The 16,288-nt window shown below is 38.4% G+C and overlaps 2 protein-coding genes and 1 pseudogene across 2 annotated transcripts; all 3 read right to left on the reverse strand.

The window, feature by feature from the left end:
* Window positions 1-3,849: 3,849 nt before the first annotated feature.
* LOC149036459 (uncharacterized) lies at window positions 3,850-16,102 on the reverse strand (annotated as a pseudogene).
* On the reverse strand, window positions 6,621-10,415 carry LOC149036460 (uncharacterized). Its single transcript, XM_089188659.1, has 3 exons — window positions 7,275-10,415; window positions 7,093-7,206; window positions 6,621-6,985 (listed from the first exon to the last, which is right to left on the reverse strand). Exons 1-3 carry the CDS (start codon window positions 10,288-10,290, stop codon window positions 6,798-6,800), a joined length of 3,318 nt encoding a protein of 1,105 aa, XP_089044785.1. The 5' UTR covers window positions 10,291-10,415; the 3' UTR covers window positions 6,621-6,797.
* On the reverse strand, window positions 10,299-14,307 carry LOC149036461 (uncharacterized). Its single transcript, XM_089189918.1, has 5 exons — window positions 14,071-14,307; window positions 12,526-13,738; window positions 12,281-12,350; window positions 12,048-12,133; window positions 10,299-11,183 (listed from the first exon to the last, which is right to left on the reverse strand). Exons 2-5 carry the CDS (start codon window positions 12,745-12,747, stop codon window positions 10,299-10,301), a joined length of 1,263 nt encoding a protein of 420 aa, XP_089046044.1. The 5' UTR covers window positions 12,748-13,738; window positions 14,071-14,307.
* Window positions 16,103-16,288: the final 186 nt, after the last annotated feature.

Raw genomic sequence — 16,288 nt, forward strand, 5'->3', positions numbered from 1 at the left:
GTAAACAATGTGGCCCTTGTCCTCGTATCCTTGCACTAATGACAAAACAACCTGTTCCGAAAGGCTGACCCCTTTATATCAAGGAAATGATGCTTTGCCAGTGTAGACAATGGACCTCGGGCAATAGCCAGTTTTTGCCTCAGCAAGCACAAACTGCTTGATTCCCCACCTTGTGGGCTTGGCTGGAAGGTACTGCCGAAAAAATAGTCTCCCCTTGAATTTGACCATACTTTCATCCAAGGAAAGGTCACGTGCTGGCTGATACCACTTTTCATAAGTTGGGTTGACTATGTCCAACAAAGGTTGAATCTTGAATAAAGGATTGTAACCTTCTTCACCCCTGGCAATTTGGTTTTCAATATTGTTAAAATGCAGAAATGCTTGTAACAGTTCAAACCTGTTGCGTGACATCACAGATGAAAATGGCAGGGCTGTCAACCAAAATCCACTCCAATGATCAGCATGGGCTGGTTTCTGGCAAAGCCCCATTGCAATTTGCAAAGTGAAAAAGGCTTTTATTTCATTAGGAGATGTGTCTTTCCAGGCTCGAAAACGAAAACAAGGCTCAAAATCAGCAGGCGTATCTAAATACTGTTGTGCATACCTGTTTGTCTCCCTTGAAATCAGTTCAAAAGCTTCATTTGGGAAGAAGAGATAAAAAAAGTCGACTGGGACATAATTAGATGCATCAACAAGTATTCCCGGCCGTTTGTCAAAATTTTGAAGCCATGTGGACTCGAACGGATCAATATCCTTGCCAGACTGACACATTATCTTGGGTTTTACTTAAGTGATATCTCAGGACAAATTTAAACCTTTTTTTCCCCACAGTAAAGAGGACATCCAACTGCTTTAATAGTAAGTGCTCTTGTCTTTGTTACTTAACGTTTGCAAAATCCAAAGTTCTACGCACATTGTCTTCGGAGAGAATAAACCTTTTACATCCAAGTGTAAAGGCCATCACCTATATTGCCTGTAAAACCTTAGGGGCTACACATTGATACATCTTCTTGGGGTACTTTGTTGAGTGATACCTCTGAAGGAATAAAAACCTTTTTCTATTGCTGCAAAGTGGATGCAACTGCTCTGATAAACTTATTCTTGTCTTTGTTGTGCAACAGCTTTAAACCCATCCTCTTGGCTTCTTTCTTTAGTTCTTCAAGGCATATTTCATTACCACTGTTTTTTCCAAGCCACACCAGGATTATAGCAGTGGCTGATATCAAGTTCAGATCTAAAAAGGGCCACAGCAATAAAACTCAGTTTTAGGCAATTTTAAGCCCCTTTTTTGACTAATGCAATACATTATTGCACAACTGATACGGCTGAGAGGGCCAATAACTAATCAGAAGATCTTGTTGCTGGTCCAATATTTTCTACTGTAATTATTGGACTAGGTAGTGTTTCTACAGCTTGTTTTCATTCAGTAAGTGTAATAAACTTCATATTAACCAAGATTTCTTGGAACCATACAGGGAGAATATTGGCCCTGGTTTTTTTCTCTACGGACCACACTGTGCTCAATCTATACTGTCAAGATTGATTGATCAATCAATCAATCAATCAATCTTTATTTGCAACTGGAGTATTTTTATTTACAAGGGTGTACATAGTATACTCAGAGTCAGTATGCTAGTGCAGCCCTTGTGCTTAGTTGATAGCAGTTGTTCATAACTGAAGTAGTTAGCCTGTAAAAATGTTATTATAATAATTTATATTATTATTATACAATGCTTTTATAATAATACTAATAATAGAAATAAGATATGTGTATCATAATAGTGATTGTATTGACGACTTTCATAATGGCGGATGGCACGCGAGACTGGTATTAAGTTAAACATGAAACTGAGGTCAGAAAAAACCACATTTGAGGACAACATTTGACTTGATTCTATCGAATTATTTTCAAGCAGAGGAAATGCCGACTCACTGTTATGTCCCAGAATGTACAAAGAAAGGATACTGTAAGACGATGGCACAAAGGTGACTTATTTTAAATTTTGGACCGAGAACTACACGCGATAAGAAGAGACGAAGGAAAACACTTCAAGGTAACTGAACATACAAAGATATGCTCCCAGCAACTCAAGGAAGGTGATATTAAAAAATCTCTCGCCTGCAAGAATGAATTAAGAGATGGAGTTGTGCCTTTTGTGTTTCCCTGGATTTGAACATCGCCTTGCAAAAGAAAGGAGCCGGCAGAAAGAAACTTCGAACTGACAGCTTTGAAAAATGCATCACAGACATTGTCTTCCCCAGCTGTTGTTGTTGAAGAATTATCAAACGAATTGTCAAACGAATCTTCAAACGAAATTGTCCCACATTTACCAGATTTTAGAATAAAGAGTGGCGATATAAAAACATGACGTTTCGGGGATGACATGTCACCATTATCAAATGCAAATTATAACAAGATAGTGAACGTTATATATACAATAGTAAGTGACAAATTACATTAGAATAAACGAGGCGGGAATAAACAAAGAATGGAAAAATATTTTAAATAAACAGTTTCGCTGGAATGGAGTCATTTTGAGTGTTCAGAGTCGGTCTCTTTTTCCTTATCAAAAGCATCTCGTAAATAAGGCACTCAAATTCTCCGTGGCATTTCTTTAAGATGGTAAACTGCTCGTGAAGATTGGTAGGTCTTTGATTGTGTTTATCCTGTAGGTGATCACCAATGATGGAGTACTTATGCTTTTTTATATTGCTACTCTTTATTCTAAAATGTTTCTCAAAACCTCTCATCATTAGAAATTTACCACATTGTAGCTTAAAAGTCGAGGTTGGAACACAAACTGATTTTACCGATCAGGAGGCATACCTGACGGCAAAGTGACTCGCTTAGTAAAAGATTGTTTAACTTTGAAAACTGTAAGGCAAAAGATTCTAATGCCGCTTTTTATACAGGCTTTTAAAGCTGGGACATTTTAATGGCTGTTTTTAAGTATCTTGATCCTGGGGAAAGAGGTGAGAACATTTCCTACTGGCGGTCAAAAACTGACAACAACACTGAGTCTGCTTACGGTGAGGACCGCAAGGACCTTTTAAGAAGGGGAGAGCTAGATCTTTAAGGGCACTTGATTAATTTTTTATGGTCATGTGTAGACTAAGGCAAGGACTCCCAGAACACCATCTGGGTCAATTATTTGATATATCAGCATCCACAGTAGGTAGAATATTTATCACATGGGTCAATTTTATGTTCTTTAAGTTTGGACAAATAATCATTTGGCCCAGCAGAAAAGTAATCGATACAACAATGCCCGAATCTTTAAGGGAAAGTACAAATGTACTAGAGTCATAATTGACTGTACTGAGGTTAAATGTCAAATGCCAAGCAGCTTGCACTTGAATGGAGAACTTTTCAGTGCTTACAAAAATAACACAACTTTGAAAGGTTTGGTTGGTATTTCTCCCGGTGGAGCAGTGACATTCATAAGTCAACTGTATACAGGTTCTACTTCTGATTGGGAAATTGTCAGAAGGAGTGGATTTTTAAATCTACCATTTGATGACAAAGACTCCATTATGGCAGATAAGGGATTCACAATTCAGGATTTGTTGCCTTTAGGAGTTAGTTTAAATTTACCACCCTTTCTTGGAGCATCTTCACAGATGGCTGCAGAAGATGTGGTAAAAACACAGGAACTTGCAAGTTTACAGATACATGTTGAACGTGCCATCAATAAGATTAAGAATTTTCACATCTGGGACAGAGTTATTCCACTACATCAAATGGGAATTGTAAACCAGATGTAGGCAGTGTGTGCATTCTGCTGTAATGCACAACCTAACATAATATCAATCTGAATATCACATTCATGTGAGGCATGAATTAATTATTTAATCCAAAATTGCTGTGCATAAGACTTCACAGTCTCTGTTGGCAGACAATTTCAATTGAAAAGCTTTGCAGAAGCAAACTTAATAAAATGTTCAAAGTAATAAGAAAACAGTTTCTGCTCTAGTTCAGCCCAGAAAACAGGGTCAAAAAGTATGCGTTGCATAAATGCCTTTGCTGGTAAAAACAATAAAGTCACACCACCTTGCTCCCGTAACTGGCATCTGTCCCTGGACTTGGGCATAGTACTGGTGGTCCTCCTTTAATTTACATTTAGAAGCACCAATCTGTTCCATGAAGAACTTTGCATCTGTGCAAGCATCAAGGGGTGTAACACGATATTTGGTGTATGGGCATTTTACTTCTGCTATCCCAAAGTAATCAACACAGCCAAAGTGAACTACTCGTGCATCCGGGGTGGCACCTAAAACTGGACATCCTTTTGACACCACAAGTCCACAGGGCAGTACTTTAACAGGTATTCTTCTGTTGAACATGAACTTTTCATACTCCATTAGAGCAACTGGTTCATACTTTTGGCCATGTTCTAAATATTTAGAAGAAACTGGTGTGAGATTCATCAGTTGCTCTGCAAAGTTAGAATGGTTTCTTTTTCGTTTAGAAATCAAATGATACTGTGACTCTGTAAATCTAAATTTTCTCTCTTCATTCCATTTTTAGCATTCAGCTTGTCTCCTTGTTTGAGTTTCCAGCTCATTGATCTCATCTTCATCTAAAATTAAAGATTGTAAAAGTTTTTGGTTGTTCTCAGACAAATTATCAGGAATTACCATGCTGTAAATGTCCCTTAGAGGAAACCTTGGATAATTTAAGGCCTCTTTATTGACTTGATCAAGTCTTGGAATGCAGTCAATAGATGCATTGGCCTTGAAGTGTGATTCTGTAAGTGTCACTTGATATGACAAGAAACTGCCAACTTGAAACTTGCCAAACTTGGTTTCCACATATCCAGCACCTGCCTGATCAGTCAGTTCATTAGCCATTTGAACAAGGCCCATATTGCGATCAATTTCTCTCAGTTGGTCCTTGAGATTTTGCTCTGTAGCCAGATTGTGGGTATTTTTCATTCTGGCATCATACAAAAGAGGTTCGATACTGGAACGTGAAGTGGATTCAGTGTCCTTTATTTTCCTCACTTCTACTTCCATTAGTGGTTGAGGTGCAATGTTCTTTCCCCCACCCTTTTATGCCACTGTTGGAGTTGAGAAGTACAAACTATAGAGGACTGTTGATCCTGTTCCTCACTCAGATCTTTAGAAGTAGTTGAAGGAAATAAAGTGAACATGCACATCTTAAATATCATTGCCAATACGTGGTTACAGAATCCAACTTTTCCTGCCACACATGAACATGAAGCACTCACCACTTCTCCTGACAAGATACATAGGGCAATTTTCAGATTATGAGGAGGGTCGCTTTTCCTGAAACTGTGGCAACACTTCCCTTTAAAGAAAAAGTACCTGGAATCACTCGCACATTCAATATCCTTTACACTATGAACTCAAAACCCATGAAAATCTTGTGAAATAATTCATTGTAAATTCACAGATTTTTCACAGGATTTTCATGGTTAAATCAATGACATTTTCATGGTCTCAGTGCCATGAAAAAGACCTGAAAAATCCCATGAAAAACCTGTGAAAATTTCCATATTCACGACCCATGAAATATTGAGTAAAGTGACCTAGAAGCCATGAAATACCCATGAAAATGGCATTTCATGGCCTTTTCAAAGGTACTGAGAAACCCATGAATTTCAAGCCCAAAATTTCATGGTGTCAAAGTTCACTAGTTTTTAATGGGTTGCAGCAAATCATGACCCATGAATATCCTGTGAATATGTTAAAAATTCATAGACCATGAAAATTTTCCTTGAATTTTCATGGCCTCTACATGGTTTTTTTTATGGCACATGAAAGTTAATTGCCAGTTAGTTTTCATGGGGTTGTTAGGAATATGCAAGCACCATGAAAATTCTTTGGAAACCCTATGAATTTGGAATTAAAAATTCTTCACTTTTCTTGTACCAAAGACTGTACTACAGTGTATAGCTTGCAGTACACCACAACTGTAATACATACACTATCACTTAAATTATACACTGAAGAACTACCCTATCTGTGAAACTTCTTGGTCCTGTTGTACAAGCACACACACATGAAAGACATGACCAGAAGTCTGGATTCTCTGATAGTTTATTTTGTTTCACCAGCTGTATATAAATATTACTTTAGGATTCCAAAATTGTGATAATTCAGTTTACACTTTCTTAAATAAAAAAAGTTGGTATGAAATTTTCTGCATAAAATTAAGATGTTAATGATTTTTAGCTCTATTTTGATATCACTGATTTTCCTTGTGGAGACAGATTCTGCTCCTATATTTCTGTTTATTTAAACTATTTTGAAGGTATATTATAAATAAATTTGATGTGAAAAATATTTGGACGAAATTATTGAAAATATACTCACTGGTTTGATGTATTTTTGTCTAAACTTCAAATATAATTTCCTTCGTCTAAAATCATGTGTAAAATGTTATGGACAGTTATTATAATGTCTATTTATGTAACAGCATTCATGTAAATTTCTTGATATGTTTTACACTTGTGATCAATACTCTCAAGGTAACTAACAACAAAACAATTACCAACTTTCTGCACTCTTGCATGTGTGAAGATGGCTGACTATGTCAGTGTCTCTCTGTTTTGGCCACCTGAATGTGCCATCCTTCTTTCGGTTATGCACCTGTCAATTGAAACCCCCACCCCCCCACCCCGGGGAAGTATGGGGCATTAGCCTTGGAGTAGAAAAAAAGTGTGATAATGCCCCATATATAGGGGCCCTGTTTTCTTTCTAAACCCCAAGTAAAGTGAAAAAATTCCCCCACCCCTGGGACAAACCATGTTAAATAATGTCCCAACCAACCTTCAGACCCTGCTCTGAGTGCTGCATGCCCCACACAGCCACTCTCCCTCTGGCACGTTCTCCTTAGTTAGTCCCGCACAGGAAAAGTGAAACCATTTGATTTTGCAATTTTTCCCGTCGCACCCAATCATGTCCTCTGTCATATTTGGCTTTCCACAGATGCATAAGATGTCATGATCATCTGATGATTCTGCATTTTAAAATGAGACCAAAACTGTTAGTTGTATCCTCATTAAGTATTAACAGCAGACAGCTTTATATTCATTGATGAAGATTTTTTAGTCATATCAAACCTACCATCATAAGAAGAAAAGGCTGATGCATCTTCACAGATTTCTGATGACGAGTCTGAAGAGTCCATTTCCCTTTGTCTCTCACTACCTCTAGTTGTGGCCTGGGATTTTTCTGCAACTGCAACAATATATATGTTTAGTATCTCTCTTGTTTAACATCAAGGAACTTCAAATTGAACCTATTACCTTTTTTTGCTGCCCTCGTTGCGGCAGCCTTTTGGGCCCCTTGCCGTCTTCTTGATCGCACATCATCCAGGTGTTTTAGCCACATTGTAGTTTCATCTAGAGAAAGGCAGGTCTTTTTCGCAAGGTCCTCTGCACCTTCCAGAATCTGATTTAGATTGCAATTAGCCTTGACACCATCGTTGTATGCCTTTTGCAGCACAGTGCTTGGTGGATTAAGGTGAACCACCCCTTCCCCTTTTTGGACTTTCTCATATGCTTCCTCGGGTCCAAGAAAGTGTCCGTTGCATCTTCCTTTGCATTTGGTGCACTCTGACCCCCAGGGTTTTGACAAATCTTGTACGGGTAGGGGGAAGTATGTTGTAAGAGGGCCTCCTTTGTACCAGCTATAAGTTGTCCCTTTCCCTTCTTGACACCTTTTGTGTGGGCATTCTGATTTATGGCACAAGCTTAGTGCGAGGAAGTACTTTGAGGGAAGCTGGGTATGTTTATGGTGTTTAAGGACTGTGGAAACACTCTCAAAGTGGTCATGGAGTTGTGGATTTTTTTTCTTCAACTCTTCCTTTTCTTCTTTTTTTCCTGATAGGTACACAAGCAGCAAGTTTCTTCTATCTACCAGGGTTTTTGCAGCTTCGTCACATGCTCCCTTAAAAAGCTGTATCTTTGCTTCACCGCAGGGTGCCCCTTGGACTCTTGAAATATAAACATCACTTGCAAGGTCCAAGTTTTGTTTTAACTGTGTTTCATTAAAGCCTGTAGCTGTGTTAACTGCCCCTCCAAGTGTAGATGGGATAAACAAGTTAGAATGGGCAACAGCAAGACAGCCATTCATTAGTTCAACAGCATTCAGATATGACCCTCCTGAGTGTCTGGATGTTACACATGTAAAATAGTGATTTTCCATAAGATGTTTCTCTGCCCATAAAAAGGCAACTTCTTTATGTCCTGGTCCTTCGTCTCCAGCACCATCAACTCTTACACACCAGGCACTTTTAGGGGAACCATCCGGGAGTTGGAAAACAGAAGAGAGTTCTTCTTTGTCTTTGATCATTTGAAGATCAGCCATGTGTTGCGAAGGGGACTTTTCATATATAACAGGGGGCTTCACAATCCCAACACACCTCTTAGGAGTTGTTTCTGTTTCCATAAACAGATATGATGATGTTTGTAGCTGGGCTGGATAGCTATTAACAAAATCAGTTCGTGTAGTCAAATCTGGCTCATTGGCTAACTGCACTCCCTTGTGCTGTTTGTGAGTGTACGTTGTGTCCAACCGGAAACCTGCAGCATCATCCCTGTTAAGTACCACCTTATCAAGTCCATCCTTTAGCTGTAATTTATCTAGTCCTCGGTACACAGCATTATTCCAATGTCCATCTGGGTTCATCCGGACAGAAAAGCCTTTCCTTGATCTTCTGCATGTGATTTTGGCTACCCCTTTATACCTTTTTGCTGATATCCTGTGCTTGTTTTTTACAGTGCAGAGCTGTACCACAGTTCCATAACTAATCTTTGTTTGATACTTTTCCTGCAAGTGTTTTTGTATTCTGTGAAAGGTGACTTTTGGGCCTTTTTTGATATTACCATCAAATGTTAGTACCCCGGTGCGCCTCCATGCATCTGCGCCTACTTTATTGGATCTGACAAATTCTTCTATATCCTTTCCTATGTTCGGAAACTTGTTCACAATTTGTGAGACACGTTTGGGTACCTTGCGTTTCAGAAGCCGCCTCTCTGCTTTTAAACGTGCAAGCTGTCGTTTTTCTTTTCTCTTTATTTTCTGCCTTTGATTCTTAACTTGTTCATTCAGGTCATCAGTCACAACACTATCAGGATCAATAGTGTCTGAGTCACTCTCACTCACCCATGCATCATCTCCCATTGCTTTCTGTCTCTCATATTCAAGGTAGGCTTGTCTTGACATCTCCACACTCTCTTTCTCTTCAACTGTCAAATCCATATTCTCAAGATGGTCACTGAACTCAGTCAATGCATATACCAAAGTCTCTTCGGAGTAATTTCGCAGTAACATCCGTAGCTCTGCCACAAAGGCAAACCAATTGAGTGTGTTGTCTCTGAGCATTAGTAAAAGGTGATCCATTGAAGGCACAGGTGATACAAGTGTTCTATTCTTTTCTAAAGGGACATCAGGATCTGCAGCTGGTCTAGGTTGTTGAGACTTGTCCTGAGACTTGTTTGTAACAGCAAGATTAACATCTGCAGAAGCAGTTTGGAACTTCACAGGTCCCTTGTTCTTCTCATCTTCTGATATCCATTCACAGTCTGTTCCTTCTGAACTAGACAGTTGGTCCACTGCACTGTCATCATCTGAATATGTGAGTCCAAATCCTTTTAAGACAGCTTTATCTTGAACTTTTGCAAGGGTGTCAACTGCATCTCTTATTTCTTTAAACTCTTCTAAAGTACTATTAATTCTAGATTCTTGCTTATGGAAGTCACTGAAACCATACAAATTTCTTGCCTTGTTCTTTGATAGGTTTTGCCCTTTACAGCATGCGTACTTTATGAGAAGTCTATCAGATTCTGAACTTGCCAAAGTACACAAGTCTTTCAACACCTCCCTTGACATCCCAGACTGAAAACATGTCTTTCCTTGCAAACATTTCTCAGCCATGTTAATAACCCTACAGATATCAACGCCTTGCAATGTTTCTAGAACATATAATCTCTGTGACCCGGGTCCATTTAAAGTCATTTGAACAATAGTCACAGGCATTTGTAACAATTTTCTAACAGCCTGTTCTGCTTTGTATTTAACTAACGGAAAGTAACGTTTATAAGAGGAGGCCAGTTCAACAACACATTCACCAAGGATATGCTTGCCAAAGTCAATCAATGTTGCACACTCTTTGCATAATGAAGGCGAAGCATGCTTCCAGTGACAAAACAAAGGCCTGACAGTAATAAAGTCTTCTAAACTGAACACTTCAGGTATTGGTGAAACATAAATGCCCTCAGATATTTTAAAGTTTTTTATTCCTCCTGCTTTAAAATCCATATACACCTTCAGTTTTTCATTTTGGTTTGAGGTCTCAGGCCCTGACACAAAAAATGAACGGATGTGTCACCTTCTTGCATCTCATCAGCATTTCCTTCCACTTCCACCTGCTGCTTATTGGGACCTTTTCCATCTGAGGTATCATCTTCCATGGTTTCATGAACACTGTTGTCTCCTTCATCTTGTAGAGGATATTCTGTGCAATCCTTGGAATGATCTTTAACACTGCTTTTCTCTGTGATACCTTCATTACTATTCTTATCACCTACTGATTGTTTCGCCACACCATGAAAAAGCTTGGTTTGCTTCAAGTCTGGTTCCTGAGCCTGATTTGTACTCGTCTTCTTCATCTTCTTTTGGTACTTCTTTGACTTAACATCAAGTTTTTGGAGCTGAGTGGTTTCTGCTTGTAGCTTCCTCTTCCTCTCCCTTATAGAAGCTATTTCTTTACATTTCTCAGCAGCATGCTCATATTGTTGAGTGGCTGAGTACTTTTCTCTAGATCTTTCTAAAAATCTCATCTGGGAATCCAATCCTTGAAGGTCTTCTTCTATTTCAGCAAGCCTTTTACTTCGCATTTCCTGGGACCGCTTTGGCTTCTTAGGTTCTGATCCTGAATCTGGGTTGGCAACTTTACCAAACGCCTTTGAGCGGGAATTTTTCTTTTTATACTGATACCCATCATCATGGACCTGCTGACGTGCTTGTTCAATCAGTCTTCCTCGATCATTGATTAAAGTTGGATCATCAAGGCAAAGCTTTTGGAAGGCTTGATTCATTGCACTTTGATATGTTGACAGGGTACCACCCTTGAAGATAACACTCTCAGTTTTAATCTTTTCTGGATCCAATTTGACATTGATCATGCTGTTATTCTCCACATTCTGTTCATTCTGAAATTTCAATTAATGGGGCCCTGTCACGATAATTACTCAAATATTCAAGAGTGCAAAAACACATTTATAGCAACGAAAACCTACAAGAAATGGTCTATTTTTAATAAAATAACAGTGCCAGTGCAATGAAGCTAAAAAAATAATTAATATCTTTATGTTAACAGCAGAATTAAATTCAAGCTCTAAACTTGAAAAGTTCAGGCGGGACTTTTCGAATTCAAGTTTTGCCATTTTCACATGAAAAAAAGTAGCTTAATATGAATAACACTTTCACATTCCATCAATATGTGACTTGACATGCTTAATTCAATACAGTAAACACCCGCATATAAGAACACATGATTTTGGAGGTCAGGCTGATCAGGTTCTTATTTATCGGGAGTTTAGTGAAAAATCAGCCTGAAGGTGTTCTTAAATTGTTCTTAAATTTTGTTGTTGAAATCGAGGTGTATTAAGAATAGCACAGTACTGTAAGTCTCCCTTCAAGTATAAACTACGTAGATTATTTTGAAGGGAAAAAAGCTAAAAGAAAATGCAAAGCAGCATCACAGCTGATGAGCTGTGGTTGTCTGGCAGCAGGCCTCTGTGTGATCAGAATTTTTTACTGTCTTATCCACTTTATAAGAACATTTTATATTTCCAGGCTGATTTTGTTCTTATAAAAATGGTGCTTTATTTGCAAAATTTCAGCCTGATGTTCTTAATTCATGTGTTCTTATATGCGGGTGTTTACTGTAGTGGCTCTTGCTCGTAGGGATTGTTTTCTTTTTCAAGCTAAGGATTATTCATCATCATGGGTCTGACAATACTATAAAATGACCCAAGACATTTAATTTGATCATAATTACTAATATCACAAACCTTGGCTTTTGGGCCAACTTGGATTTTCCCATTGTTGATTAGAAGAGTAGCCTGCACCTGTGCCTCTTGTCTTAAGGGATTACCTGCTGAAAAGAACATAGGCAAAACATGTAAGCAAAATACTGGTTTGTTCTTGCTGTCTCTCTGTCTATTTATTTCATTATCACAGTAGCAACTTGTTTAATTAATATATCTTCAAATTAGCTTGAGAGTATAAATAAATTACTACTGACCTGTTGTTGATATAGTACATGTGCTGCTTGGTGTTGCTGTTGCTGGGGTGTCTGGAACCTCTTTATTTGGCTTTTGATAAAGAAAATATCTAGTTTAATCTTTTTAGACAAAAGAAGATTTTTCTTACACATACTAAATTACTCAGGCGTTTTAATAAATTCGAGTGCTAAATTAAAAAGCCAATTAAGTATAAGAACAAAGCAAAAAATAATTTCTTAAAAGAAAAAGATGAAAAACAACTCACCTTCAATATAACCTTTACTCTTGCTTTGTTTTCAAACTTTCCTTCTGGAAAATCAATGTACTCCTGCCAATCCTGGTCAAACTTTTGTAGAAAAATCTCTTCTTTGATATTAAAAGCAGTTTTAATAACATTGATTACTTCATGGTGCTCTCCAGAGCTGGTCAGCACTTTTTTGGAGACTCCAAACTCTACGAGAATCTGTTCATACAAAAGAAAAGACATTGTTGAAAGATAAGGTGGGATATAACGGAATATCAATTGAAACTGACTGAAAGCTTCTCAATTGCAAGCTAATAGTTTTGAGTTTTCGTCAGCGAGTTTCTAGGCACATGTTCAGTGTGACATTGAAACTTTAATAAAAAATAACTCGAAATCATCATCTCCACAAACACTGTGACCTTTGTTTTACAGAGTGGGATAAAAAATACTGCAGTGGAAAACCGATGGAATTGGATTCTTTTTCGTAATTTACTATTTGCTTGAGTTCATTGCGCGGGGGTCGAGAATCAGCAATTCAAACTCAAAGAAAATTTAAAAGAGCTTTTATATTAAGCAAAGAAATTAAAAAAGTAAAATGATTGGAAAGGCTATTTGGCCGTGTGTGTCCTCGCTAGTCGAATATCAAGACCCAAAGCTCAATAAAACAATAACAATTCAACTGATAATGAGTTGGAATATTATTAAAACATGAAATCGGCGCTCGACTTCGAACAAGCAAATATCATTGAAATATCCACTGAAAATCGATGCAAAAAACATACCATCCATCTTTAGAATATTTACTTCATCTTTATCGATTTCAAAACTATAATAAATAACTCTTGAGCTCTCAGTTTAATTAGAAAAAAATATAAATCAACACAATACCTTAATGTCGTCCATCTTGAATCCGCCTAAAGCACATGGGTGCGACTCACTCGCCTCAGTCCTCGCTCGTCCACGAATGTCAAAACCTTACTAATCCCCCACCCCACGGGCAAAACTGATGCAACAAAAAACAACAAATCCCCCACCCCCTCGGACACAAAAAAGTGCCAAAACCCGTAGTTACCCCCATCAATGCCCCATACTTCCCCGGGGTGGGGGGGTGGGGGTTTCAATTGACAGGTGCATTATCATTACTATTTGCATCTTCATCATCATTTGGACCAAGATAGGCTGCTTTAGCAAGTTTGCATTTCCTTTCATCAGTTTTGTAGACCAACACTCTTCACTGTTTGCAAAATAAAGGGAGCACATCATCAGTTATCTAAGAGCCTTTCTTATGTACGTAGTAAACCTAGAAATGGATAACTCGCCAAAACAGGTTCTTTTCAACATGAAGCCGTCAGATATTAAGCGACGCACTGTGGAAGTGAGGTGAGGTATTTCGTATTCAGAATTTGACTGTATTTTTTATTCCTAAGAACGGTCGTAAGTATTTCCATACAAACTCTTGTGATGTTTCGCCAGATGATCACAGAATAAAAATTTTCAAGTTAAATCAATAGTTAGCGTGCGCGCTCCGATGTTTACGCGTAATAAGATGACCAAGCTTGAACTTACCCCTTCACGTTGTAATGCATATCGATAACTTCATCTTGAGGAAACCTCTTTGAAAAAACTTTTCAGACGGTCCATTGCGTTGATCTGGAAAAAAAGAGACTGCTACACAAACACTACGAGAAATGCAATTGGAATGGAACCATTCCGTTCGAGGTACGAAAAAAACCGCCACTTCTTCGTAAATCACGTGTACTTTCACGTGGTGACCTTAGGTCATCGCAGCCATCATAGGTCAGCGGTCACGTAGTGACCTCACAGGTTATCGTGTTCGACGTTACGAAATGACTCCGAAGAGGTTTCGTTGCTGCGTCTGTAATCTTACAAAATAAAGCAGCACAAAGAGTTGTTCGGTATTTGGAATTCGAAGCAAGTAACAACCGACAGGACATCAGAGTCCAAGAAAGTCAGAGCTGACATCGACAGTGATTCCTGTGAAAGCGATCACGAAATCAACAACGATGTTGTAGAAGGCGATCTCAATGAATACATGAAGGTAACGTTTCATCCCGACTGAGAAGATGGCCTGACTCTGTTAACCGGCGACTCTATGAACGAGGTAAAAATAGCATTTTTTTCAGGTTATATTTGCACACTATTCAAAGTTCCAAATTGAGGTGACAAAGTGATTGATTTTTCATTGTTTTGTTCCACATTTCGTGTAGATGCAATGCGTACCATTGCTGTACAACTTAAGCATCTGTACTCTGCAGGTGCCTTACTGGAAAAGCCCTAGAAGATTCCTCAGCCGTAAGAATGTAAGAGAAGGCCTTGAACAGGTTTCCAGAGTCATGGCTAACAATCAAAGCCAGCAGTGAGGCAGAAAAAATTCAACAAAGTCGTCCAGGCATGGCGAAGGCAAAAAGGCCCCAAAAAATCAAAGTGAGGATCAAACATCTGGGTCATTGCCTCCAGCCCCATTTGTCTCAACAGAGGAGCAAATTGAAGATCCATTGTTTTTAGTCATTGTTTTGTGATTTCCTGTACATTTTACGTTAACAAAGGCCACTTAAGATGTTTAGGGACATTTTCATTCGACAGTTTTCGCGCTGTACACCAAAATTCCATCAGTGGATAAATTTATAACAAGTCAGTTCCACGGATCATGAAAGTCAGCTCGTTGATAAATCAGTGACTGTGATGAACTCATTAATACCACTTTTAATGGCCTATGGATTCATCAATGAAATTCATGGGCAACAGATTTCAGGAAATATTCATGGCCCATTAATTTTGTTCTCCCAAAACAAAAAAATTGTTAGCCCATGAAATGCTGTTTGATTGCAATTCATGGGCATGAAATTCATTCTGATGACTTTCTGGGGAAACTAATGGGTCATGAAAGTAGGCATATAAAGAAATTCATGGGTCATGAAATTAATTCTGGTGACTTTCATGGCAAATCAATGGGTCATAAAAATTGACTTTGAAGAAATTCATGGGTCATGAAAAAAATTCCCCTAATTCATGGAAAATTCATGGCTAAAAATAACCCCATGAAATTTCATTTTGCAGTATTCATGGGCCATGAAATGATCTTCATGGGTTTTTCACATGAAATTCATGGAATTTTCATAAAACTACAGTTCATAGTGTCTAGGTATTTGTCGTCTAAAAAGCGCCTGGCCTTTACTAATCCGGTCAGAACGATGTGATGTTCCACATTGGTGATAGCTTTTCCAGACTTCAAAATATGGTGATTCATTTGAAGCCGGGTGAACATAGTCATCTTTTCAAGTGAAGTTCCCCATCCAGAGCTAGGAAACCATACTGATTCATTACTGTCAGTGTCAGGCTCAGAATTCATGCCTTGCTTTTCCTTCCTACGGCTGTATATTTTGTGAAGATCTGGATCCACAACATGTTTATCTTTACCTGTTTGTATGTAGTCACGCACTCGCTTCACCAGCTCTGCTTTTGTCTTCAATCCTTTCCCCACATCTCTGTGACATTTAAGCCAAAATCTAAGCTCTGAGGTTTTTAATTCCTCAGGTTTTCTTCCAAGAAGAGAAGCGCCAGGTATATCGTTTTCCATAAGAAATGTCGGATTTGAAACTGTTATGCATCGAGCAAAGGAGACAAGATGTCCATGATGAATACTCTATTTTATTGCTTAAGAAACCAGACCCGAGTTCATCCAGGAACTTGGAATTATGCAAGAATCAAATGCGAGTAACGCAATAACAGGAACATGACATAACGTGACATCCCACACCTCTTA

This window comes from Pocillopora damicornis, chromosome 12 (assembly GCF_964200805.1).
Source record: "Pocillopora damicornis chromosome 12, jaPocDami1.2, whole genome shotgun sequence".
Classification (NCBI taxonomy): domain Eukaryota; kingdom Metazoa; phylum Cnidaria; class Anthozoa; order Scleractinia; family Pocilloporidae; genus Pocillopora; species Pocillopora damicornis.

Excerpts from the sequence above, each read along its gene's own strand:
- LOC149036461 (XM_089189918.1), bottom strand. The coding sequence starts at position 12,747 with ATGTCTTTTCTTTTGTATGAACAGATTCTCGTAGAGTTTGGAGTCTCC. Across the intron at positions 12,351-12,525 it reads GAGTAAAGGTTATATTGAAG|CCAAATAAAGAGGTTCCAGA; the intron begins GTGAGTTGTTTT and ends CTTTATCAAAAG. Across the intron at positions 11,184-12,047 it reads AAGTTGGCCCAAAAGCCAAG|AATGAACAGAATGTGGAGAA; the intron begins GTTTGTGATATT and ends TTGAAATTTCAG.
- LOC149036460 (XM_089188659.1), bottom strand. The coding sequence starts at position 10,290 with ATGGATTTTAAAGCAGGAGGAATAAAAAACTTTAAAATATCTGAGGGC. Across the intron at positions 7,207-7,274 it reads AACGAGGGCAGCAAAAAAAG|TTGCAGAAAAATCCCAGGCC; the intron begins GTAATAGGTTCA and ends ATATTGTTGCAG. Across the intron at positions 6,986-7,092 it reads AGCCTTTTCTTCTTATGATG|AATCATCAGATGATCATGAC; the intron begins GTAGGTTTGATA and ends TTTAAAATGCAG.